Below are 25426 nucleotides of genomic sequence, written 5' to 3' on the forward strand. Positions count from 1 at the left end.
GAGGATCCTCTTCTGTGCCCACCCCACGCAACCACAAGAGCTCTTCTCTTCTCCTAGCAATCATCCAAACCTTTCATGCCTGCCTCCTCCATGGAGCCTTCTCGGATTGCTGCCCTGTGCACCAGTCTCTAACTCCCGGACCAGTTACCCAGCTACTGAACACATCTGTACCCCTTGCCTCTGCTTCTTTGCCAAATTTCTATTAATACCCTATTCACCCCAGAATACACTCACCCCTCCTCCAAAGTCTGCCTAGTACCTTCGTTTAGATCCGGGACCAAAAGCCACCTCTTCAAGGAGGCCTGTCCCCATTTCCCCAGGCAGAGATGACAAGAGTTTTGCATTTCTCCACACTCTCCTTTACTACGAGGCAGTGCTTGTAACCACCCCCCTCACTGGTGGCAAGTCCTGTCTCCACCACTCATCAATTGTGTGACCTTGCACACATGACTTAATCTTGCTGTGCTTCAGTTTCCAAAATGGGGGTTATAACGTCCACACTTATTTCAGGAGGTTAGGTTTAGAATTAGTGCACACAAAACACGAAGACAGTGCCTTAAACACGTGTGGCTGTTAGTCATTCAGTCGTGTCTCACTCTATGCAGGCCCAAGGACTGTAGTCCACCAGGTTCCTCTGTCCATGGGATTCTCCAGACAAGAATACTGGAGTGGGTTGCCATGCCCTCTTCCAGGGGATCTTCCCAAACCAGGGATTGAACCCAGGTCTCCTGAATTTCAGGCAGATTCTTTACCGTCTGAGCCACCAGGGAAACCCAAGTAACTGCTTAACAGGCGTTATGGTTCCTTGTATCGTTTCAACCGTGGGTATACTTAGCATCAGTGATTCAGGCTTCTGTGGCCTCTTCACGGGACATTGCAGGCTCCTCAGAAGCTTATCCACCAAAACTAATAGCTTCATGAGCACCACACTAAAGCCCCAGTTCTCTTTATCTCTTTTTATGCCCTATGACTTAATTTTAAAACTTTATTACTATTTTTTAATGTTTTTAATTTATATGGCTGTGCTGAGTCTTAGTAGCAGCACGTGGGATCTGGTTCCCTCACCGAGGCGAACCCTGGGCCCCCTGCATTAGGAGCAGAGTCTTAACCACTGGACCACCAGGGAAGTCCCTGTGCCCTTTGCCTTTAAAATCTACTTCTTGCTGTAGAAAACATCAGAATACACAAAACTAGAGTGAAATCTCTTGTAAATACCATCATCCAGCTTCTATGATTATTAACTCATGGCTAGCTTTATTTCCTCTAATCCCCCTTACTCTGTTTTCCTCTTCCCCAGGCCCCTAGCTATACTGAAGGAAATACTGGGCATAACATTTCTCCCAGGGGCGACTTTTTAATGAACTTATCCTATACTCCTGGGAAGGATGATATATTCTCCTTGTGCCAAGTGGGGAGCACCTCCAGGATTCCAGCACCCTACTGTTTGGACCACAGAGCCTCCCAGTGCTATGGGCCTGAACTTTGACCTGCCTTCCTCCCATAATCACTTGCAATAGTAGTTTTTATTTGTTTATTTTTAATTAATTTTTTCAAAATTGGTTTTGTAAACCAGTAAACAAAGACCATGATCTGATCTGTGGTGCCATCCAGGCTTTGTAATAACAAGCCATGATGGATGAGGATCTTTGAAAATCACTTGATAATTGAGAAAAATCTCATTTACCAGTCAGAGTGGCCACTGTGTCTTGAGTCATTGGCGCCTTAGGAGGCAAGGATCATCCTTGCCTGACTCATGATGACTGTGTCTGAGGCAATTGGACACTTGGGGATTTCACTGCTGGCAATGAAGAATTTCATTACCCTAAGAACTCATTAGTCCTGGAGGACTTTAGGCTGTTTAAAATTGAACTTTCAAGAACAAGTTTGCAAATGAAATTATTTAAGATAGAGGACACTTCCACTTCGCTTTTGTTTTTGTTTAAAGAATATTCTTATAGCTCATTACAAGGGAAGACTTACTTGTGGGGGGTTGTGTTCGGGTTCAGAAAATGAGTGGGGGGAACCATTCTGTTGTTTATATTTTTGTGCTTGGATCAATCCATCAGAGATGAATTTAGTATCTCCTAGCTGTAGACGGGGAGAAAGCAATGGCAACCCACTCTGGTATGCCTGGAAAGTCCCATGGACGGAGGAGCCTGGTAGGCTGCAGTCCACGGGGTCGCTAACGGTCAGACACGACTGAGAGACTTCACTTTCACTTTTCACTTTCATGCATTGGAGAAGGAAATGGCACGCCACTCCAGTGTTCTTGCCTGGAGAATCCCAGGGACGGGGGAGCCTGGTGGGCTGCCGTCTATGGGGTCGCACAGAGTCGGATATGACTGAAGCAACTTAGCAGCAGCAGCAGCAGCTGTAGAAGGGGAGGCAATTAGCTGGCACATGTAATGCTACTGCTCTTTTTTTTTTAACTTTTTATTTTATACTGGAGTATAGCCCATTAACCCCGGAGAAGGCAGTGGCACCCCAGTCCGGTATTCTTGCCTGGAAAATCCCATGGATGGAGGAGCCTGGTGGGCTGCAGTCCATGGGGTCGCTAAGAGTCAGACACGACTGAGCGACTTCACTTTCACTTTTCGCTTTCATGCATTGGAGAAGGAAATGGCAACCCACTCCAGTGTTCTTGCCTGGAGAATCCCAGGGATGGGAGCCTGGCGGGCTGCCGTCTGTGGGGTCGCACAGAGTTGGACATGACTGATGCGACTTAGTAGCAGCAGCCCCATGGCCCATTAACAACATTATGATAATTTCAGGTGCACAGTAAAGCAAGTCAGCCACTCTCATACATGTATCCATTCACCCTCAAACTCCCCTCCTGTCCAAGCTGCCACATAACATTGAGCAGAATTCCCTGTCCTATATAGCTACTGCCTTTTCTGATGGCTTGTGGACAGCTGGTGACTGACAGTGCAGAAACCAGGCCCACGCTCATGGTCCTTCTCAGAGCAAGGTTCCAGGCACCATTTATAATAATGTCTTGTCCGTGGTTTAGTGACTTCGATTTGATGACTTCACATCCTTGTGTCTGAAAGTGGTTTATTAGCAAGGATCTAGGGTTGTAAGTCACAGGGAGTAAGAGACACTTCAAATCAAAAGTTCTCCAACCTTTTTAATATATCTTCCTTAGTATTTCAGATGGTAAAGAATCTCCCTGCAATGTGGAGACCTGGTTTCGATTCCTGGGTCCTGTTGATCCCTGGGTCAGGAAGATCCCTTGGAGAAGGGCATGGCTACTCACTCCAGTATTCTTGCCTAAAGAGTCCCATGGACTGAGGAGCCTGGCAGGCTATAGTCTACGGGGTCACAGAGAGTCGGACATGATTGAGTGACTAACACTTTCAAGCTCATTCACTTTTACCAATCCTAAACACACACTTACAAATTCTGCATGATGACTTTAAACTGCAAGTAAGGAGATCAATCCTGGGTGTTCATTGGAAGGAATGATGCTAAAGCTGAAACTCCAGTACTTTGGCCACCTCATGCGAAGAGTTGACTCTTTGGAAAAGACTCTGATACTGGGAGGGATTGGAGGCAGGAGGAGAAGGGGATGATAGAGGATGAGATGGCTGGACAGCATCACTGACTTGATGGACATGAGTTTGGGTGAACTCTGGGAGCTGGTGATGGACAGGAAGGCCTGGCATGCTGTGATTCATGGGGTCACAAAGAGTCGGACATGACTGAGCGACTGAACTGAACTGAAGGTTAATGGAGAGTGGGGACTATGGTCTTGCATATTAGCAATGATCTTTTTAAAATGCTACAGATTGGAATTGTGTTTTCCCCTTTACTCTTTTCTGCCTTTTCGGTAATGACCAAGCCCTGTGTGCTTTGTCTGTGCCCCAGACAGTCTCTGGTCAATTCAATAATTGTAGGAACACAGTCTGATCTACCTGGTCCACTCAGGACCTGTCCCTGGCCATTCTTTGGTCTTTTATAATACACTCTGTCTTTTATAATAAAAACGATGCTTATAAAATAATGGTACAACTTGGACTTAGAAACACAGAGCTTGGGTTCCAGTGTTGGCTTTGATATTTACTGGTTGTTTGACCAGGCAAGTCAGGCAGTCTTTCCGAGCCTGTTTCCTTATCACTAAACTGAGGAGGACAGCCTTTATTTCAATTACCATAAGTTTGTCACGAGAAGTAGAAGAGATGAGTAAAGTGAATAAAGAAGTAGAAGTGATTAAAGTGAGCTTCAGTCACTAATTGAAGTTCATATGTTCTATCAAGTTCACTCAAAAACATCAGTAATGGGGAAGTATTAGGTTTCAAACTTAATCGATATTGATTGACAAACCACTTGTCTCAATTTCTTGATATTTCTTACATGTGAGAAATTAGGCGTGAATTTTACTTGGAGAAGAAAGAGGCTATATTTTCATGTTTAGTAGAAAAATGGGTTGAAGAAAAGTCATACTACCATTGGGTAGTGTTGCATAATAGTATATCAAACAGTATATCACACCTAAATTAACAATACTGTATTGTGTATTTGAAAACTGCTAAGACAGAAAATCTTCATCACAAGAAAAAAAATTTTTTATGTGACTATGGGTGTTAATGTGACTAAGATGTTAATGAACTTATTGTGGTGATCATTTTGCAGTATATACAAACATGGGATCCTTATGTCTTATGCATGTGCATTCAGGCGTGTCCGATTCTTTGCGACCTCACAGACTGTAGCCTGCCACGCCTCTGTCCGTGAGATTGTCCTGGCAAGAATACTGGAGTGAGTTGCTACTTCCTCCTCCAGGGGAGCTTCCCGACTCAGGGACAGAACACCGGTTTCCTGCATTGCAGGCAGATTCTTTACCACTGAGCCAGCAGGGAAGCCCCGTTATGTTGTATACCTGACACTAATTATGCCTTAGTGAAAAATACTTCAAACCTATGCCAATTACATGTACTGTTTTGTCAAAAGTATGAGCTTGTACAAGGTTACAGCGAAAACACTTTTCAAAAACATATAGACACAGACCTGAGGGGCAAAAATGTTCTCTGCAACAGTTGCAAGAGATAAGTGAAACTCATAGGTTTACATTCACCTTGTGGTGAGTTCAGAAAGGATTTCTTATTACTCCTATTTTATCGTTAATAAGGTGGCAAGTAATTCCTATTCAACTGAACAATATGGTTGAAAGAAAATTCTAGAAGAATGTTGCCATATTAAAAAAAAAGTCGAGAATTTAAAAAATATAGCCACAATAAAGGGAAAAGTCACAGTATAATTTCGTGAGGCACTGAGATTATTTTTCTGGTGATATTCAAGCCTTAAAACACAGAACAGAGTGAACTAAAACCCCACTCCTGATGTCCCAGACATCCCCAGAGGCCCAGTTTACCTGTTAAACCAGTCGTCTGTGTATCTAGGGTACGGATAGGGATCATTGCTGCTGAAGTCGTAGCTCGCCTCAGCGTTCTGCAAAACACAAGGTGCATCACCAGGTCATAAATCCAGAGCACGGGCATGAGAAGATGCTAAGAGACGCAACTGTCTCATGTGGACGGTCCCTCACCCAGGGCTATGTCAACCTGCTTTCTGGACCAACCCTTGAAGAGGCGACAGAGCAGGTGTGTGTCCATGGAGGTTTCCATCCTCTCCTGGTATCCTCTTTTCCAAGCTCCCTCACCCCATCCTGTTCCAGGTTCTCAAAGTGTTAGCAAATTTGGGTTCTGTGCTACCCAGGACCATCTCCATTTTAAGTTGAGGGACCACTGTGGGTCAGTGGGGCTCACTTGGAGCCAAGACTCACATTAAGCTTCCCTGGACTGATGGCCAGAAGGTTCTAGTTCTCTTGTCACAAGTGAGGAAGCCTCTTGCTTTATGTAGAACTCATTCCCAGCTCCCAGCTTTGGGCTGACAGAGGCTTGTCTCCTTTACAATTACGAGTGTTAAACCCAAGACCCAAACACTGGCCACAATATCAACCTCATTTATTTACTCAACAAATATCATTGAGTCTAATATATACCAGGGGTTCCCTGGTAGCTCAGCTGGTAACCTGCAAGGCAGCAGACCCCGGTTTGATTCCTGGGTCTGGAAGATCCACTGGAGGAGGGATAGGCTACCCACTCCAGTATTCTTGGGCTTCCCTGGTGGCTCACATGGTAAAGAATCCACCTGCAATGCAGGAGACCTGGGTTCGATCCCTGGGTTGGGAAGATTCCCTGGAGAAGGGAATGACTACCCACTCCAGTGTTCTGGCCTAGAGAATTCCATGGATAGTCCACAGGGTGGCAAAGAGTTGGACATGACTGAGCCACTTTCACTTTTCACTTTCGTATACCCAGGACTTTTCCAAGGATGGGAATACAGTGGTGACATCCCTGCCCGTGTGTAATTTACAGCCTGATTAGGGGGACAGATATCAATCCAACAAGTAAATACAGGGTTGCAAACAAGGGTCCTCTTAACCCTACAGGTTACAATGAGGAGTTTAAATTCTATGCAGTCCAGCACCTCCATTTTTCCCACTAAGAGTCTTGCTCCTCAGAAATCAATAATGTACTCATTTTATTTGTCTCTAAGTGATTTCATGTTTTAATTTTTTCCATCTCAGTCTTTTATTTTGGTCCATGATGGGAGATGGTCCCCCACCATCGGGTGGCTAATCCTGTCCTTCCTCCTCTCTGCCTTGTAGGTTGCCCAGGGATGCAGAGTTCCATGAAGCTCCTCTCTTCTCATCCCACCCTCCCTCCTTTGTTTTTGAGGTCTGCAACCAAGATCCCAGATGGTTTCCTGGTTCACAGTATCCACTTGGCTGGGAATCACTGGGTTAGGTGCGGATTCCAGCTTGGAAATGTCTTGATTCCAAGGCACCCTGAGACATTTTCAGGAGTTGTGCCCTTTTATGAGACAAAACACTATAGTTTGTAATAGTGTTACATGATGTTTGCATGATGTTTTTAAGAGCAAATTGACCAGTTCCATGAGTCTGGGTTTCCATTTGTTGGAAGGCAAAGGGCCATCAGTAGCTGGAACGACCTGAATTGTAATACTAATGTATTAAAATAAATGTGCTTGGGGCAGAAGTCACCTTGAAATTTGTTTAAAAATTTTTCATTTAAAAGTTTTTAGCTTTATTGAGGTATAACTGATACACAAAATATCCCGTACATTTAATGTGTACATCTCGCTGAGTTTGGACATGTGTATATACTCACGACACCATCACCACAACCTAGGTACTCAACATACCCATTACCTCCAAAAACATCCTTGTGTTCTTTTTTTTGGTAAGAACATTTACCATGAAATCTATCCTCTGAACATATTTGATAGTATATAATACTGTATTGTTGACTATTACATGACAGAGGTCTAGAATTTATTCTTTTGTGTAAAGGAAACGTCATATTCATTGAAAAACAATTCCTCATTCCATTCAAAATTTGGACCAGTCATTGTATATTGGACACTGAACATGGCTATCTGTGTTCTAGAATCTAGGTCTTCCCTCAGTTCCTGGCTTTAGAGAGGATAACGTCCTGTCTCCACTGGCCATAATTATTGGCAAATACCCAAATCACCTGCATTCACCGTTAATATAATCCCATCTTTGGGAGACCCTCTCAGATTTGGCGTATTTTTTTTTTTTTCCTTGACTTTTCTTGAGCTATTTAGAGTCAGTTCTTTCAAGGGATACTATCTTAAAAGTAACTTCTTTCTCTTCCCTAAGTATGTTTGGTTACCTCTAAACTTCCCTGAATTTTTGAGACAAGAGCATCCTTAGGTAAGTTTGGTGGAGTGGGAATATCAAGAGGAATACAAGGTAATAGTTCATCTTTTGGGTTTCAAAGCTAAGGTTGAAACTTTAAACAGTTGATTTGGAAGAAGTTATTTGCTAAGCTTGGTTTTTTCCTATGTAAAAGAGATTAAAAGGCCCCAGTCTAAGGTGAGCTGAATGGAAAATTCATGGACTAGCCCTCCTGAGGCCCTCAGAGGGGATCCTGAGTGCTACCTCTCTCTTCTGAGCTGGGTTCCTGGAGTGGAAAGGGGATGCATTGGAATGTTGAACCTCAGAGAGGTCTGGGACTCATTCTAGGACAGTAGCCGAGGACCAGAAGCAGCTCTATGGGGTGTGTTAGTTGAGGGACTTGGGGTGGCCCCCCTCTGTGCTCTGTGATACACAGCACAGAGCAGGAAGCAGTGGAATAATCTTGGGAGGCTGAGATTAGTGAGAACACGATGAGAGAACAGGCTGCCCCAGGAAGTCCAGAGGTCAGGACAGTGAGGATCCAGGGTTCAGAGAGAATATACGAGAAGGGATGACTGAGGCCCGTGGGGGTGGGGCTGCAGCTGATGGTTCCAAGGTGGAGAGGTGATAAGACATGAGCTCTAGGACCCCACCCCCTCTTCTTGATTCTGTGCTAGTCCTTTGAAGCTTGAGGGTGGAGGCAGGAGGGTGGGGGCACAACTTGAGCAGGACAATGTCAAATTTCTACCATCGGTAGAGTAGCTTGTTGGATAGAAATTAACTTCCACTAGAGGAAAATTAAAGTCAGGATTTTCTGCACTTTTGTGTTTGCTGCCTAAGCAGCTGACCCATTTCTCCAGGTTTCTCACTCACAATTGTCTCCCGAGGTCTGGGCTGAGGTCTTTGGCTCTAAGTCTTCGTTCTGGAGGAAATGGCTTGCCATGAGGTGAGTTTGGGGCAGAGGGAGGAACTGGAGAATTCTGACAACAGAGTTTGATTCTGAGAAGCCACAGACTCTGAGACCACTTTTATAGCAAGAAGAAAGACCATGTATTATCTGAGGTCAGCTTCACCTCTGAAGGTTGAAATGGACAAAGATATAGGAACTTTAATTTGTTGTCTTTACAATTAATTTGATGACTAATGCTAATTCCCTGTGTAATAGTCTATGCTGAGACTGCGTATTAAGGAAGGCAAACAGTTGTTTTTGTTTGGTCATGTATTTTCTGGCTAAAAATCAAATGGTTTATAGCAAGAAAGGCTGAGCAACTTTTTGCAAGTGTTCTGTTTATAATTTTATAGCCCAAACTGAATCATTTATTGATCTGAACTACAATGTTGTCATCCATAAAGTTGTCTGTGTACAGGAATAAATTAAACTGGCCTTGGATTATACTGGAATTTTCTAAAATATCCATTAACATGGATGTTTGGGAGGAAGCAGAGTCTCTGTAGATTTAATACTTGGGAATTCAAGGCTAAGCCAGAAGCTTGTTTTGGTTTGAATTCTGTAACATTGTCCAAAAATACATTAGTCTATTTTCCTTTAGAAAATACTAGCTGTTTAGTGAACATAATTTAATCATTGATGATTCAGGCTCAGGCTGATTCAGAGTCACCATTAAGAGTAACATGGTGGAGAAAGTTGGAAGATTGGGTTGAATCCAAAATGACCTCAGGGCATCTCTGCAAGTTATTTCTGAAAGAAACTTCTGATAATGGCTCATTTATTCTTTAAGAGTTGAGTGCAGGGAAAAAAATACATCCAGTAATTAGTTATCTAAGTCTTAGTTTCTGAATACTTGAATGCATAGTCAGAAAGCAAAGCTAGATTGTTCAGATGCTCGTTATGTCTGACCTTTCACGATCCGATGGACTGTAGCCCACCAAGCTCCTCTGTCCAAGGGAATTTTCCAGGCAAGATACTGGAGTGGGTTGCCATTTCCTACTCTATGGGATCTTCCCAACCCAGGGATCTAACCCTCACCTCTTACATCTCCTGCATTGGCAGGTGGCTTCTTTACCACTAGCACCACCTGAATAGCCCCAATAATAGATTGTTGTTCAGTCACTCAGTCATGTCTGACTCTTTGTGACCCCATGGACTGCATGCAGCACACCAGGCTTCCCTGCCCTTCACCATCTCCCGGAGCTTGCTCAAACTCATGTCCATCGAGTTGATGATGCCATTCAACTATCTCGTCCTCTGCTGTCCCCTTCTCCTACCTTCTATCTTTTTCCAGCACCAGGGTCTTTCCCAATGAGTCAGTCAGTTCTTCACATCAGGTGGCCAAAGTATTGGAGTTTCAGCTTCAGCATCAGTCCTTCCAATGAATATTCAGGACTGATTTCCTTTAGGATTGACTGGTTTGACCTCCTTGCAGTCCAAGGCAGGGACTCTTAAGAGTCTTCAACACCATAATTCAAAAGCATCAATTATCTGGCACTCAGCCTTCCTTATGGTCCAACTTTCAAATCTATACATGATTACCGGAAAAATCACAGCTTTCATTATATGGACCTTTGTAAGTAAAGTAATGTTTCTGCTTTTTAATATGTTGTCTAGGTTTGTCATAGCTTTTTTTTCCAAGGAGCAAGTGTCTTTTAATTTTCATGGTTGCAGTCACCATCTGCAGTGAGTTTGGAGCACAAAAAATATTAGATTAGCTCTCAGAAAAGAAATGTAATAATTACGGGTTTGCCTGTTACCCTGTGCATTTCGCATAAGATTGGTTTGCCTGCCCTCTTGGCTTAGTAAGGACAAAGGACTTACACATTTTCACAAAATCTTCTGACCCCATTATATCTGAGGTACTGCCGTTAAAGGCATGTCTGATGCTTGGGCTGGTCTCACCGTGGAAGCTGGTGGTGGGCCTGGTAGCAACCATGTCTGAATTGCTTTAACGTTTTCAGAGAAGCTTCTGAGACTTTTGAGACTGAACTCAGTTTTGGCACGGCCACCCTGACCTCCCAATCTGGACTCTACCTGCTCTGGGACCATTGGATTTTCCTTGTTGGGTTGTACAAGTGGATGTGTCTGCAGGTGTCAGCTTGGAGTAGGGGAAGGAAAAGAGGCATTAAATCAGACAGATCTGGTTTTGGTCTTGGCAATATTCATAGTTTGGCTATTTGGTCTTGGCAATATTCATAGTTTCTGGAAACTGAAATTTTCCTCATCTTTAAATGCAAATGACAAAATGGTAACTGTTTATTGCTATGAGGGTAAAAGGGAGGAAGGAAGGGATATGAGCCAGGAAGCACCCTATGGATGACCTCACACTTCTGCTTTTATCATCTGCTTTACCTTCTTTTAGCATCTATGTCAAAAGTCACAAAATATGACTCCTGAGCCACATTCAGCCCACCACTTGTTTTTCTAAATAAAGTTTTATTGGAACATAATTATGTTCATTTGCTTATGGGTTGCATATGGCTGTTTTCACACTGTAACAGCAGATTTAAGTAGTTGTGACAGAAGCCTGCAAATCTTAAAATATTTACTATCTTTTACAGAAAGAATTTGCCTGCATGGATCACAGTCTTGTCATGGAGAAGGGGCTTGTGTAATTCAATGAAGCTATGAACCATGCTGTGCAGGGCCACCCAAGACAGATGGACATAGGACCATTCTGACAAATTGTGGTCCACTGGAGGAGGAAATGGCAATCCACTCCAGTATTCTTGCCAGGAGAACCTCATGAACAGTATGAAAAGACAAAAAGGTATGACACTGGAAGATGAGCCCCCAGGTTGGAAGGTGTCCAATATGCTACTGGTGAAGAGTGGAGAGAAATTACTAATAGCTCAAGAAAGAATGAAGCAGCTTGGCTGAAGAGGAAATGATGCCCAGTTGTGGATGTGTCTGGCAATGAAAGTAAAGTCCAATGCTGTAAAGAACAATGTTGTATAGAACTTGGATTGTTAGGTCCATGAATCAAGATAAATTGGATGTGGTCCAGCAGGAGATGGCAAGATTGAACACTGACATCCTAGGAGTCAGTGAACTAAAATGGATTGGAATGGGTAAATTTAATTCAGATGACCATTACATCTACTACGCAGACAAGAATCTCATAGAAGAAATGGACTAACTCTTATAGTCAACAAGAGTTCAAAATGCAGTCCTTGGATGCAACCTCAAAAACGACAGAATGATTTTGATTCATTTCCAAGGCAAACCATCTCAACATCACAGTATTCTGGGTCTATGCCCCAACCACTGATGCCAAAGAAGCTGAAGCTGACCAAGCTGACCATGAAAGCCTACGACATCTTTTAGAACTAACATAAAAATAATATCCTAAAAAAAGAGTCCTTTCATCATAGGAAATTGGGATAAAAAAATAGGAAGTTGAGAGATACTCAGAAGAACAGGCAAGTTTGGCCTTGGAGTACAAAATGAAATATGGCAAAGGATAACAGAGTTTTGTCAAGAGAACATCCTGGCCATAGCAAACGTGCTTTTCCAACACCTCAAGACATGACTCTACACATGGACATCACCAGATGGTTAATACCGAAATCAGATTGGTTATGTTATTTGCAGCCAAAGATAGGCTCTATACAGTCAGCAAAAACAAGACCTGGAGCTGACTGTGGCTCAGATCATCAGCTGCTTATTGCAAAATTCAGGCTTAAACTGAAGAAAGTAGAGAAAACCACTAGGCCATTCAGGTATGACCTAAATCAAATCCCTTATGATTATACAGTAGAGGTGAATAGTAGATTCAAGGGATGAGATCTGATAGATAATGTGCCTGAAGAACTATGGACAGAGGTTCATAAATTGTGCAGGAGATGTTGACCAAAACCAGCCCCAAGAAAAAGAAATGCAAGGCAAGGTGTTGTCCGAGGAGGCCTTACAAATGGCCAAGAAAAGAAGAGAAGCAAAAGGCAAGGGAGAGAGGGAAAGATAGACCCAAATGAATGCAGAGTTCCAGAAAACAGCAAGGAGAGATAAGAAGGCCTTTTAAAATGAACAACGCAAAGAAATAGAGGAAAACAATAGAATGGGAAAGACTAGAGATCTCTTCAGGAAAATTGGAGATAACAAGGGAACATTTCATGCAAAGATGGGCACAATAAAGGACAGAAATGGTAAGGACCTAACAGAAGCACAAGAGATTAAGAAGAGGTGGCATGAATACACAGAAGAACCGTACAAAAAAGGTCTTAATGACCTGGATAACCATGATGGTGTGATCACTCACCTAGAGCTGGGCATCTTGGAGTGTGAATTCAAGTGGGCCTTAGGAAGCATCACTATGAGCAAAGCTAGTGGAGGTGATGGGATTCTAGGTGAGTAGTTAAAATTCTAAAAGATGATGCTGTTAAAGTGCTACACTTAACATGCCAGCAAATTTGCAAAACTCAGCAGTGGCCACAGAACCGGAAAAGGTCAATTTTCATTCCAATCCTAAACAAGGGCAGTGCCAAAGAATGTTCCAATGACTATACAATTGCACTCATTTCACATGCTAGCAAGGTTGTGCTCAAAATCCTTCAAGCCCTAGCTTGTACGTGAACTGAGAACTTCCAGATGTACAAACTGGGTTTCGAAGAGGCAGAGGAACCAGGGATCAAACTGCCAACATTTGATGGATCATGGAGAAAGCAAGAGATTTCCAGAAAAATATCTACTCCTGCTTAATTGATTATGCTAAAGGCTTTGACTTTGTGGATCACAATAAACTGAAGAATTAAGAGATGGGACCAGACGACCTTACTTGTCTCCTGAGAAATCTATCTGGGGATCAAGAAGCTATAGTTAGAACAGGATCTGGAACAATGGAATGGTTCCAAATAGGGAAAGAAGTATGACAAGGCTGTATATTGTCATCCTGCTTACTTAACTTCTATGCAGAGTACATCGTGCAAAATGCTGGGCTGGATGAATCACAAGCTGGAACCAAGATTGCTGGGAGAAATATCAATACACTCACATATGCAGATGACACTCTTCTAATGGCAGAAAGCGAAGAGGAACTAAAGAGCCTGCTGATGAAGGTGAAAGCAGAGAGTGAAAAAGCTGGCTTAAAACTCAGCATTCAAAAAATTAAGATCATGGCGTCAGGTCCCATCACTTTATGGCAAATAGAAGGGAGAAAAGTGGAAGCAGTGACAGATTTCATTTTCTTGGGCTCCAAAATCACTGTGGACAGTGATTTCGGCTATGAAATTAAAAGATACTTGCTCCTTGGAAGGAAAGCTAAGACATACCCAGACAGTGTATTAAAAAGCAGAGACATCACCTTGCGGGCAAAGGTCCCTAGAGTCAAAGTTCCCCAGAAGGAGGTGCTGTTTTGCAACTCACCCACCGGTAGGGGGAGCTTTTTTTTTCAATTTCACAAGAACGCAGGTAAGGACTAGTATGTGTTTGAGCCACAGCAAGAAATACATCTGTCTAGTTACAGTCATGTATAAGCCAAGACCGCAGAGGAATTGTACCAGGGATACAATGTGTCCCTGTGAGATGTCAGGTAATTCCAGACTCAAATAATATCTCACGCAGTGAGAGTTTGTGCTAATGGTACATCATGGCATATGATTAGTTGCCAGTGTAATTTCGCAGCAATAGGCACTCAGAACAAGAGCGTAGGTTGCATTTGTCCCTTTATTCTGGCTTGCTCTTTTCTCTCAAGGCATTTAACCACATAACCCAGCTAGAAGCTGGTAACAGTATCAGCTGAAATTGCTCTGTGCTTAGGGACTAATGAGACAGGAGCAAGCTTCCCAGATAGACTCCCAAACTGCAACCTTATCGTCCTAGAACAAAGCTCATCTGTATGGAAATTGAGCAGAAAAGTGCCCAGGCCACTAGAGTCTGGAGAATTTTGCTCCGCGCCTTCTTACATCTGATGTGGTCACGTTGGAAATTTTCCAACGGTGCATATTTGAATTTTCCTCAATTCATTCTCCCACATGCACTGGTTTAACGATCATGTTCAGCTCACTTTTGACTGAAACCAACATTAAAGAGATTTATGTATATCTTAAGTCTAGCAGTAAAACTTAATGAAATTTAACATTTCTCTAGCACTCAAAAAATTTTTTTTAAAAGGTGAATAGTCAGAAAATTGTTGGAAATCTTTCTTCTATACTCCAAAGATTTCCAGAGTCATGTGTTTTTCCAGTGACAGAATGTTCTCTGTGGATTGGACACTTCCTACTATCACCAGGAGATTTCAGCAGCATGTTAACCTATTCACTGGACTATGCGCTGGAGTAGGAGATGGCAACTCACTCCAGTATTCTTGCCTGGAGAATCCCATGGAAAGAGGAGCCTGGTGGGCCACAGTCCATGGGGTCGCAAAGAGCTGGACACAACTGAAGCGAATTAGCATGGCATGGACTATGCTCCAGGTAAGAGGAATGTAGGTCCAAGCCATGTCTGAACCATTGTGCTTTTTAGTTTCCAAAGCTGTGCAGTTCCATCCTTTGGTCCTAATGTCACTCTTTAAAAATTTTTTTTAATTATTTATTTATTTGGCTGTGGTGTGTCTTAGTTCATGCAAGACCTAGCTCCTCGACCAGGGCTCGAACATGGGCCCCCTGTGTCAGGAGTGTGGAGTCTTAACCACTGAATCACCAGGGAAGTCCCTCTAATGTTACTCCTATTGGCAGATGTAAGGGAGGTTCTGGCCACAAAATATGCTGTGCTGTGCTTAGTTGTTCAGTCTAAGCTGTTCAGTTGTTCAGTCTAGTCATCCCCTCTGTCCATGGGGATTCTCCAGGCAAGAATATTGGAGGCGGTTGCCATGCCCTTCTCCAGGGAATCTTCGCAACCCAGAGATCAAACCCAGGTCTCCTGCATCGCAGGAGGATTCTTTACCATCTGAGCCACCAGGAAAGCCCAAGAATGGTGGAATGGATATCCTATCCTTTCTCCAGGGGATCTTCCTGACCCAGAAATCGAATTGCAGTCTTCTGCATTGCAGGCATATTCTTTACCAGCTGAGCTACAAGGGAAGCCTGCACTAAAGATAAGAAGAGATAATCATAATATTAATTCCTAATGGCTAACATAGCACCCTAAGTTCATGCTGCTGCTGCTGCTAAGTAGCTTCAGTTGTGTCCGACTCTGTGCAACCCCACAGACGGCAGTCTACTAGGCTCCCCCGCCCCTGGGATTCTCCAGGCAAGAACACTGGAGTGGGTTGACATGTCCTTCTCCAATGTATGAAAGTGAAAAGTGAAAGTGAAGTCGCTCAGCTGTGTCCGACTCTTAGTGACCCCATGGACTGCAGCCTACCAGGCTCCTCTGTCCATGGGATTTTCCAGGCAAGAGTACTGGAGTGGGGTGCCATTGCCTTCCCCACCTTAAGTTCATAGAGTGCCTTTAAATTTTTCAAAGGACTTTACGTTCTCTTACTTTATTTAACATGCTCCAAAACTCTGTAGGGTAGGGAAGCAGATATACTGACAGCAGAAGTGGGTCTGTTACTATCTCTAAGACACACTCAAGGCAGCACCTCTGGATGGTCCTTTAGCAGTGTCTCTGCCTGCTCATGCCTTCTTTCTCTCCTCTCAATGCTTTAGAAGGTCTATGAAGCCTGTCCCAGGCTAGATTGAGGCTAGTTTCCACACATGAATTTTAATAGCTCCCTAAAAGCAAGAATTCCTGGGGCTGACCTGAGGAGAAGAAGGAGAGGAGAAGCTGCCACTCATTGGAATAAATCTCCAAGAGCTGACTCTGCCCAGGGTCCAACACTTGTTTGGAAAAAATTTACATCTTTTTTTTCACCAGCTGCCAACTCAAAATTAGTCTTTCCTTCAATTGTGGGTGTAGACTGTGAGTCACAATATTACTAGTAGGACCTGCGAGTTTGTCACTAATATGTACTTTCCTACCAGGTTATAACTGTTGTAGATTTGCTGAAATATCTTTTCTACTCACTCCTATCTGGCACTAGATTTTTTTTTTAATATAGTGTATATATAAAGAAGGATACACATTACCACATCACAAAAGTGTATTTTAAATCTTTTGAAAACTGTTTCAGTATAATTGCTTTTCCTTGATTATCCTATGGATTTTATCTTATGCATTTAAAATACTCCTGAATATGAGAAGAAAGACACACTGTCTACCTTGATCGGTGGTATGCAAATGGGTGTAATCTTTTTGAAGAGAAATTGGCAATGTCTATCAGAATAAAAGATGCACAGACTTTTTGATCCAGGAATCCCACCTGTAAGAATCTATCCTAATTTAGAAAGATGCCCCTATATGTGAGACAGTGAAAGAGACATGAGATAAAGAACAGATTTTTGGACTCTGTGGGAGAAGGCGAGGGTGGGATGGTTTGAGAGAATAGCACTGAAACATGTATATGACCATATGTGAAACAGATCACCAGTCCAGGTTCGATGCATGATACAGGGCACTCAGGGCCAGTGTACTGGGACGACCCTGAGGGATGGGATGGGGAGGGTTGTGGGAGGGGGGTTCAGGATGGGGGACACATGTACACCCATGGCTGATTCAGGTCAATGTATGGCAAAAACCATTACAATATTGTAAAGTAACTAGCCTCCAATTAAAATTAATTAATTAATTAAAAAAAGAATCTATCCTAACGGTATGAAGTGAAGTGAAGTGAAAGTTGCTCAGTAGTGTCCAACTCTTTGTGACCCCATGGACTGTACAGTCCATGGAACTCTCCAGGCCAGAATACTGGAGTGGGTGGCCTATCCTTTCTCCAGCGGATCTTCCCAACCGAGAAATCAAACTGGGGTCTCCCACATTGCAGGCAGATTCTTTACCAACTGAGCTATCAGGAAAGCCCTGGATGTATATACCCTAATGGTATACTTATATGTGTATGAAAGATTCGAATTTTTAAGTGTGTTCATGGCAGCATGACTGTAAAAGTGAAAACCAGAAATGGCTTCTGTCCCACGTGAGGGATGACCTACATCAGTGACGGTGCAGCCACACAATCAAAACTGCAGTTCCAGCAAAGAACCAGGAAAATGATTGCAAGGTATCGTTCCTTCCCATGATATGTTAAGTGGAGAAAAGAGTGTGTGGTGAGCCCCCGTGAGCACAGAAGAGGAAAAACATACTTGATAATAAATGCATAAATAAACATAGATAAAAGCTTTTTTATTCTGTTTTGTGTCTAGAGGGAGGCACAGGGGTGGAAGAGATTTTATTGCATAACCTATTGTTCTGTGTATTTTGGAGCATAATAATAACAATACGAAGGTAATAAGAAAAAGGTAACACGTGTTGAGTGCTTGTTTTGTGCAAAGGACTCTCAGATTCTTTACTCTTCCTGTGATGTCCTCACGTGATGGTACCCTTGTTATCACTCACATCCTCTGAGCAAGGAGACTGCATGAGGCACGGAGGGGTTGAGTATTTCACCTGAGGCCACACAGGTGGAAAGGGCGCAGAGCAGGGACTTAGACCAGGCAGCCTGGTCCCAGAGGCCTCCCTGCTAACTTCTCTGTCTTGCCTCTGCATTAGAATCATAATGTCGCATTCTCCACGTGTTGTTTAAAAGAAAAACAACCCGCAGATAAAAATGAGTCATTTAGTGTGTTTATTCCCTAAAATGTCAATGGGCCAAGCTGTCCAAATCCAAGTGTATGAACATAACAATTTAACCCCCACCCTGGGACACCCCTCACTAGAGAGCTACATTGTCTGATCCATTCATTTGATAACAGCATGGTTTTATTTAGTGAATTTTTCTTTTCCAAGGCCTTAAGCCAACAAATATGCCTTCAAAGAGAAAGCTAATTCCCCTGATTTTGTCAGCAAGGTCCAACCTGTTTTGAATTTCTCTGTTGATTATATTGTTCCTCTTAGAAGTAGGAAAACAAACATCACCCTATGTACAGACAAATCACATTGATGACTGGATTCCCCAGAAACTGAAATCTTGGAAATGCTTCCTTTTATCTCCCAGAGCCTCTTCAGCACTAGTTGGTGGCCCTTGGATTCCTGGGCTCAACTTGAATATCATTGGCCGAGATCGGTATTCTTTGAGATGCTTGTGCATGGTGGCTTTGCTAACATGGCATTGCAGAATTTGACTGTGACTTCTTGCAAAACACTCCTTCGATCCCTCTTACCACGCCAGTGACAAGTCTCCATAAAGAGCGCCCTTGTCTTTAATATCATCCTATTCCTGGTTAATCCGTCTTCTTATCTGACAGAGGCAAGCGTTGGCAGGCAGCAACATCCTTCTTGAGTTGCTTTCACTGTATTTATTTTGACAGATACTTCTATTTATGTGGAGGGATATTGGTTGTTTTTCTATATATTTGAAATAGCGATTTATAGTTTCCCTTTAAAATACATCCATTTGTGAAAAAAGTGAGTCAATTTAAGGAAGAAAGCTAGGTAAATAATAGCACTGAGAGCAAAAAATTGTGAGTGTGTTATGACTGGTGGATGGTTAGGAAACACTGGAATAAAGCAAAGGTGATATTTATGGCTTGGACTTCTCCAGTTGTCAGCAGAATCATCCCTAGGAGTGGCCGGACAATTAAGTATCTGCTTAGGGTATTTGAAGGAACCATGGAAAAAACTTCCTGTCTTTAAATTTTAGCCTTGTCAATTGTCATTTCAACGAGAATTCAATCCTTGACATTTTGTAGACTGTTGGCCTTCAAAGGTCTTAAGTCATTCATGCATTCAGTTAGTCATTTATTTTTTCATGGGACATACTTATGTTTACTGAGTACCAACTGCTTGCCACCCTGCTTATTTATATTGTCACCCTGCTTATTTAACTTATATGCAAAGTACATCATGAGAAATGCTGGGCTGGATGAAGCACAAACTAGAATCAAGATTGCTGGGAGAAATATCAATAACCTCAGATATGCAGATGCCATCACCCTTATGGCAGAAAGTGAAGAAGAAGTAAAGAGCTTCTTGATGAAAATGAAAAAGGAGAGTGAAAAAGTTGGCTTAAAGCTCAACATTCAGAAAATGAAGATCATGGCATCTGGTCCCATCACTTCATGGCAAATAGATGGAGAAATAGTGGACACAGTGTCAGACTTTATTTTTTGGGGCTTCAAAATCACTGCAGATGGTGACTGCAGCCATGAAATTAAAAGACGCTTACTCTTTGGAAGGAAAGTTATGACCAACCTAGACAGCATACTAAAAAGCAGAGACATACTTTGCCAACAAAGGTCCATCTAGTCAAGGCTATGGTTTTTCCAGTGGTCATGTATGGATGTGAGAGTTGGACTATAAAAAAAGCTGAGCACCAAAGAATTGATGCTTTTGAATTGTGGTGTTGGAGAAGACTCTTGAGAATCCCTTAGACTGCAAGGAGATCCAACCAGTCCATCCTAAAGGAGATCAGTCCTGAAGATTCATTGGAAGGGCTGAAGCTAAAGCTGATACTCCAATACTTTGGCCACCTGATGTGAAGAACTGACCCTTTTGAAAAGGCCCTGATGCTGGGAAAGATTGAAGGTGGGAGGAGAAGGGGACGACAGAGGATGAGATGTTTGGATGGCATCACTGACTCAATGGACATGACTTTGAGTCAACTCCGGGAGTTGGTGATGGACAGGGAGGCCTGGTGTGCTGCAGTCCCTGGGGTTGCAAAGTGTCAGACATGACTGAGTGAAATGAACTGAACTGAACTGACTGAACCACTTGCCAGGCATTGTGTGATAGCAAGCTCCCATGAGGGAGGAAGATGCCCTTGACTGGGGTATCTTGCCTTTAGCCCCCATGAACTGAGGGTCCAGTGAACTTATCAGCTAACAGTGGTTCTCAACTCAGGCTGCTCAACAGAATAGCTTGGGGAGCCTTCAGGAATATAAATACTTGAGTGATCCCTAGATTTTTATTTAATTGATGTTGGGTGGGGCTTGGGCACCAGTAGTTAAAAAAAAATGTTAAAACTCGTCAGGTGATTCTGTTAAGCCAAGATGCAGAACCACTGAGCTGACACCTTGTTCACCATTCTAGTTCCTGCCTTCCTGCTGCGTAAAGTGCCGTCTGTGGACCAGAAGTACTGATATCATCAGAGAAGATGTTAGAATCGCAGAGTCTCAGGCTGTACCCCAGACTGGCACAATCTGAATCTGCATTTTAGCAGGATCTTCGGGGAATTCATGTGTGCACCTTGATTCTTTTGTTTATAAAATACTTGCATAGGGACATGTTGGCCTTTGGCCCATTCATCCCCCTTAATAAATACATCCATAATTTCCTTGTTAGAATCTTCTCCTGCTTTCCTTCTTCCCTCTTCTGCCTAAATTCTACAACAGAAAGAAACTGAGTTTGATAAGCCATTCAGACTTCAGTATGGATAAGTATAGTACATGGCCCTTCCCAATATAATTTGCTTTAACAAAAGAGAATGGACATTGGAAAATGTTACAGGTCTCAGTCCCTAATAGCAGAGATTGAAGGGTAGGATTTGGGAGCATCAGAAGCTTCTTGGCATCTAGACTGAAGTTCTTCCAATGGAGAAGATCAGTTCTAAGAACAGAGTTATTGCTATGGATTCCTTTGGTTCTGAAGGAAGGACCTGATGAACCAAAGAAAACAAAAGAAGCAAGATAAAGTGTGTGGCTGTAATGCATCATATATTTGGATTCTCTGTGCTTCTGATAGGTGAGAGCTCTTGAGGGGGGTGGTTGATTTTGCAAGAAAGAATGAGTTCAGAGTGAAGGGTCTCCTGCTGTTAGATAAATTTTGATGAATATTAACCTTTGAATTATTTTTGCCTCCTGCTGCTTAAAATGCAGTTCCTGTCAAAACTTAAAAACCATACCCAATTATAGACAAACTAAATGCTAAGCTGCCTGAACAGCAAATAGGAGTTAAAAACTTTAAAAAATGTGTTTATATCACAATGCATGCTTATCTCTATGCCCTGCCTCTGTTTCTGAAAAGAAATGATATGTGTTTCCTGGATTCTAACACATGGTATAAACAAGCTAACATGAACAGTGTTGTAAGATCTAATTTGGATTTAGTAAAAAAGAGGGCACACGTAGATAACCACAGGGGTGCAGAGAGTCTGTGCTCGGTCTTTGCTTGGCCTCACAGTCCGAATCTGTGCTTGGATGCAGCTCGAAGCTCATCTGAGCTCCTAACTGGTTTCACTCAGGCAAGGGCCCTAGCACTGGCCAGTCCTCCCAGCTGCAGGCCAGCCTGGCAGGGTTCCCCCATGGCCTTTACTGCGGAGGTCTCTGTGCCCCAGAGTGATGAAGGTGACCTTGAGCGAGGTGGATAAAGCAGCTCTGGACCATGCTGGGAGACTTTACACTTCAGGAGAGGCAGCCGCAGAAGCAATGGCTAATTTCAGGTGTAATGAAAAGATGGTTTTCTTTGATGGGTTTGAGAAAGGCAGCTGAATTTAACAGTAATGATATCCTAAGAGGATAAGGTTAGGTTCTGGGACAGAAAGGGGTAGCCAACAGTTGGGCTCAAGTAGCTGTTCTCATGGCTTCCCAGGTGGGAAACTAGTGGTAAAGAAGCTGCCTGCCAATGTAGGAGACCTAAGAGCCAAGGCTTTGATCCCTGGATGGGGAAGATCCCCTGGAGGAGGGCATGGCAACCCACTCCAGTATTCTTGCCTGGGAAATCCCACGGACAGAGGAGCCTGGCGGGCTACAGTCCATGGGGTCGAATAGAGTTGGACACGACTAAAGCGACTTAGCACCCACACCTGCTCTCACCACCTTCCCGGGTAGGAGGTTGAAGGGCTGGCAGCGTCTGGCTAAAGGCGGTTCAAACCCATTTGCTCAGTTCCACAAAGACTGAGTGTGCTGTCGAGGGCGTGTGACAGCCACCCTAAAAGTCAGACAGAGACACGGTTTTGGAAAGGAAATTGGGAGATAATGTAGCCGCCGGGGTCTAACTCAGCACTGTCGAGGGGGTGAGGTACAAGGCAATCTGTGTCTCCCTCTCCTCCTCAGACCGGGCTCTACGGAGCTGCCGAGATGCTCATGGCTGCTGCTCCACTTCCCCTGTGAAAGGCCACCGAGGTCAAGGCCACCACTTTCGAGAAGCCACCCTGTGCGACTGGTTACACAGCTTCAGCACCACCAGCCTCTGCTTTTCCAGCCCTAAAAATAGCAGAGATGAGTTCACTGATAGCTGAGTCACCTCTTCGAAGGAGTTGTTCTGTCCAAATATTATTTATTGGAGACTTTGTCTTAAACACACTTACACAATGTTTTTCCTTCTGTCAGAAGCATAGCTCTGTGAATAATGACTATATCACACAGGCGTCTGCTGCTATTACACATCACACGTCAGTTTTACGTATAAATTAAGGAGTGCATAATTCAACACAAATTGAACTCAGTTGAGCCTCGGGTGTGTGTGTGTGTGCTCAGTCGTGTCTGACTCTTTGAGACCCTGGGGACTGTAACCCACCAAGCTCCTCTGTCCATGGGATTCTCCAGGCAAAAACACTGGAGTGTGTGGTCATGCCTTCCTCCAGAAGATCTTCCCGATCCAGAGATCAAACCCATGTCTCTTGCATCTGCTGCACTGGCAAGCAGATTCTTTACCTCTAGCGCCATTTGGGAAGTTTATTTCTTTTTTGATAAATTTTTGTTGAAGAATGGTGGATTTACAATGTTGCGTTAATTTCTGCTATACAGCAGAGTGACTCAGTTATACATATATATATTCTCTTTCATATTCTTTTCCATTATGATTTATCATGGTATTGAATATGGTTCCCTGAGCTGTACAGTAGGACCTAGTTGTTGCCTCGCAACAGTTGAGAAAACTGAGTCTCAGTGAGGTCATGTAATTTGCTCAAGGTTTTCAGCTAGAGTGGTTGAGTTAGTATTAAAAGTTAAGTCTTCTGACTCAGACTCATCCTCTCCTTTCTGTAGTACATGGCACCAACAGCTCTTTCTCATGATGAAAAGTAAAGGAAAAAAATTATGAGACTTAGCACTTTGTTTGTCCCAATGCCCTTGGAGCTGAGTGGGAGCATTAAGACCTCAGACACATGAAATGGTAGAGAGATGAGGCGTGGGGATGCAAGAACTCTGCATTGTTACACAGCTTCAAATCCACAATAAATCAAACTCAAAAGCTTGTCAGCAACCTTCTTGCTTGTCTCTTTTTGCTTCAAAACAGCTAATCTCTGCTTTGGTGATTCTTTTTAGGATAACCTTGCTAAGAGAAGGAGATGGAAAGAGAGCGCCGTGACCTTGGAAGATAAGCAGAAAGGGCGACGTGGCACGTTGCAAGTATCTCAGTGTTTATGGCTGAGAAAAAGGCCAAGCGGATCTGTTCCCTTTCATGAAGATGTTGTTTGAATCTTACCTTTGAATGAGGCCAGGTTTATATTCTCAGTTGATGTGAAATGTGACACACACCAAAAAAGGACGGATCCCCACCCGTTCTGGAGAAAGATTAAATGTGCTTGTGGTTCCTTTCACAGCTATTCATCATTTTAATTGGTTTTGAAACCAAAAAACTCTGACAGCATTTGTGATGGGAATCCAACTTCATAATTCATAAGCTATGGAAAAGCGATCACAGCCTTCGTTTGGAGTCTGTGCACATACCTTTGTGAAGTTGCTACAAGGGTGGAACAGCACACTCCATGTTAATCACACGGTCTGTGCACGGGGGTTGCTGCAGTTGAATTGTGGACACTGGTCACTTGGAAAGAAAATACTCTGCTCTGGTCCTTTTGAGGACAACACACCCTTGACTCATGTTCCTCTGACCATCCCTGTTGCCAGCATTTCTAAGAACCATGGGGGTGCTCATGTGGCCTCCTGGCCTTCCAATCCCATGGCCTCTCCCCCAGGCTCCAACGACTCCTCTTCAATTTCACCTCAGCACCTTCTTTCATCTTGTCATAACCTAAAACAGTGACTCTGTTGAAATCACAGAGCCCTCATTTCATTCTCTGCCGTCTGCTGTCTGTCCCCTCCTTCTCTCCTCCTCTAATCACCCAGCAGTCTGTCAGGGCCTGCAAACCCCTTGCCCACTCCACTTCCTTCTTGCCATATCTCCGTCTCATTTTGCATACTTCCTATCAAGACTGGACTGCATCTCCCAGAGTTTTGGGGGTCAAGTTTTCACCCCTTAGTTTCACCCCCAAGGCAGATCATGATCAGTGCTTTACCAGTTGATCTCTAGCTCAGGAGTCACCAACCTTCTCCTGGAAGGACCAGGTGATAAGTGTTTTAGGCCTTGGTCTCTTTGTGGAACCAAAGACCCATCTCTGCCGTTGAAGGGGCAGGGCTCCCTCAGGGATGTGTAAACTGGTGGGTGTGGCTGTGTCCCCATAAACCTTATTTACAAATAACAGCAATCAAAAGGAGTGGGTGGGCTGTAGTTTGCAGAGCCCTTCTTGTTGTGAGTTAAGCATGTCTCCCAAAAAGGTAGTGTTAATCGCTCAGTTATGCCTGACTCTTTGTGACCCCATGGACGGTAGCCTGTCAGGCTCCTTTGTCCATGGAATTCTCCAGGCAAGAATACTGGAGTGGGTTGCTATTCCCTTCTCTAGGGGGGATCTTCCCGACCCAGGGATGGAACTGAGGTCTCCTGCATTGCAGGCAGACTCTTTACTGTCTGAGCCACCAGGGAAGCCCCTCCCCAAAAGCTATGCTGAAGTCATAACTCGGGTATGGAAAACTTAACCCCCTATCTCCACTATTTCCAAATAACGTCACATTCCTTTCTGTAGTGCCTAGCATCTACAACTGTTTTCTATGATAAAAAGA

General features: G+C 43.5%; 1 protein-coding gene across 1 annotated transcript in view; it reads right to left on the reverse strand.

Annotated features, from left to right (window-relative positions):
* PCSK2 (proprotein convertase subtilisin/kexin type 2) overlaps positions 1–25426 on the reverse strand; it is a 240778-nt gene that overhangs the window by 49122 nt on the left and 166230 nt on the right. The window contains exon 6 of the mRNA XM_086333839.1: positions 5372–5448. Within this exon, the coding sequence (XP_086189965.1) occupies positions 5372–5448 (77 nt within the window). The remainder of the gene's footprint in view (positions 1–5371; positions 5449–25426) is intronic.

The sequence above is a fragment of the Bos grunniens genome, chromosome 13 (assembly GCF_055505025.1).
Source record: "Bos grunniens cultivar Pamir isolate PY7600 chromosome 13, Bosgru_T2T1.0, whole genome shotgun sequence".
Classification (NCBI taxonomy): Eukaryota; Metazoa; Chordata; class Mammalia; order Artiodactyla; family Bovidae; genus Bos; species Bos grunniens.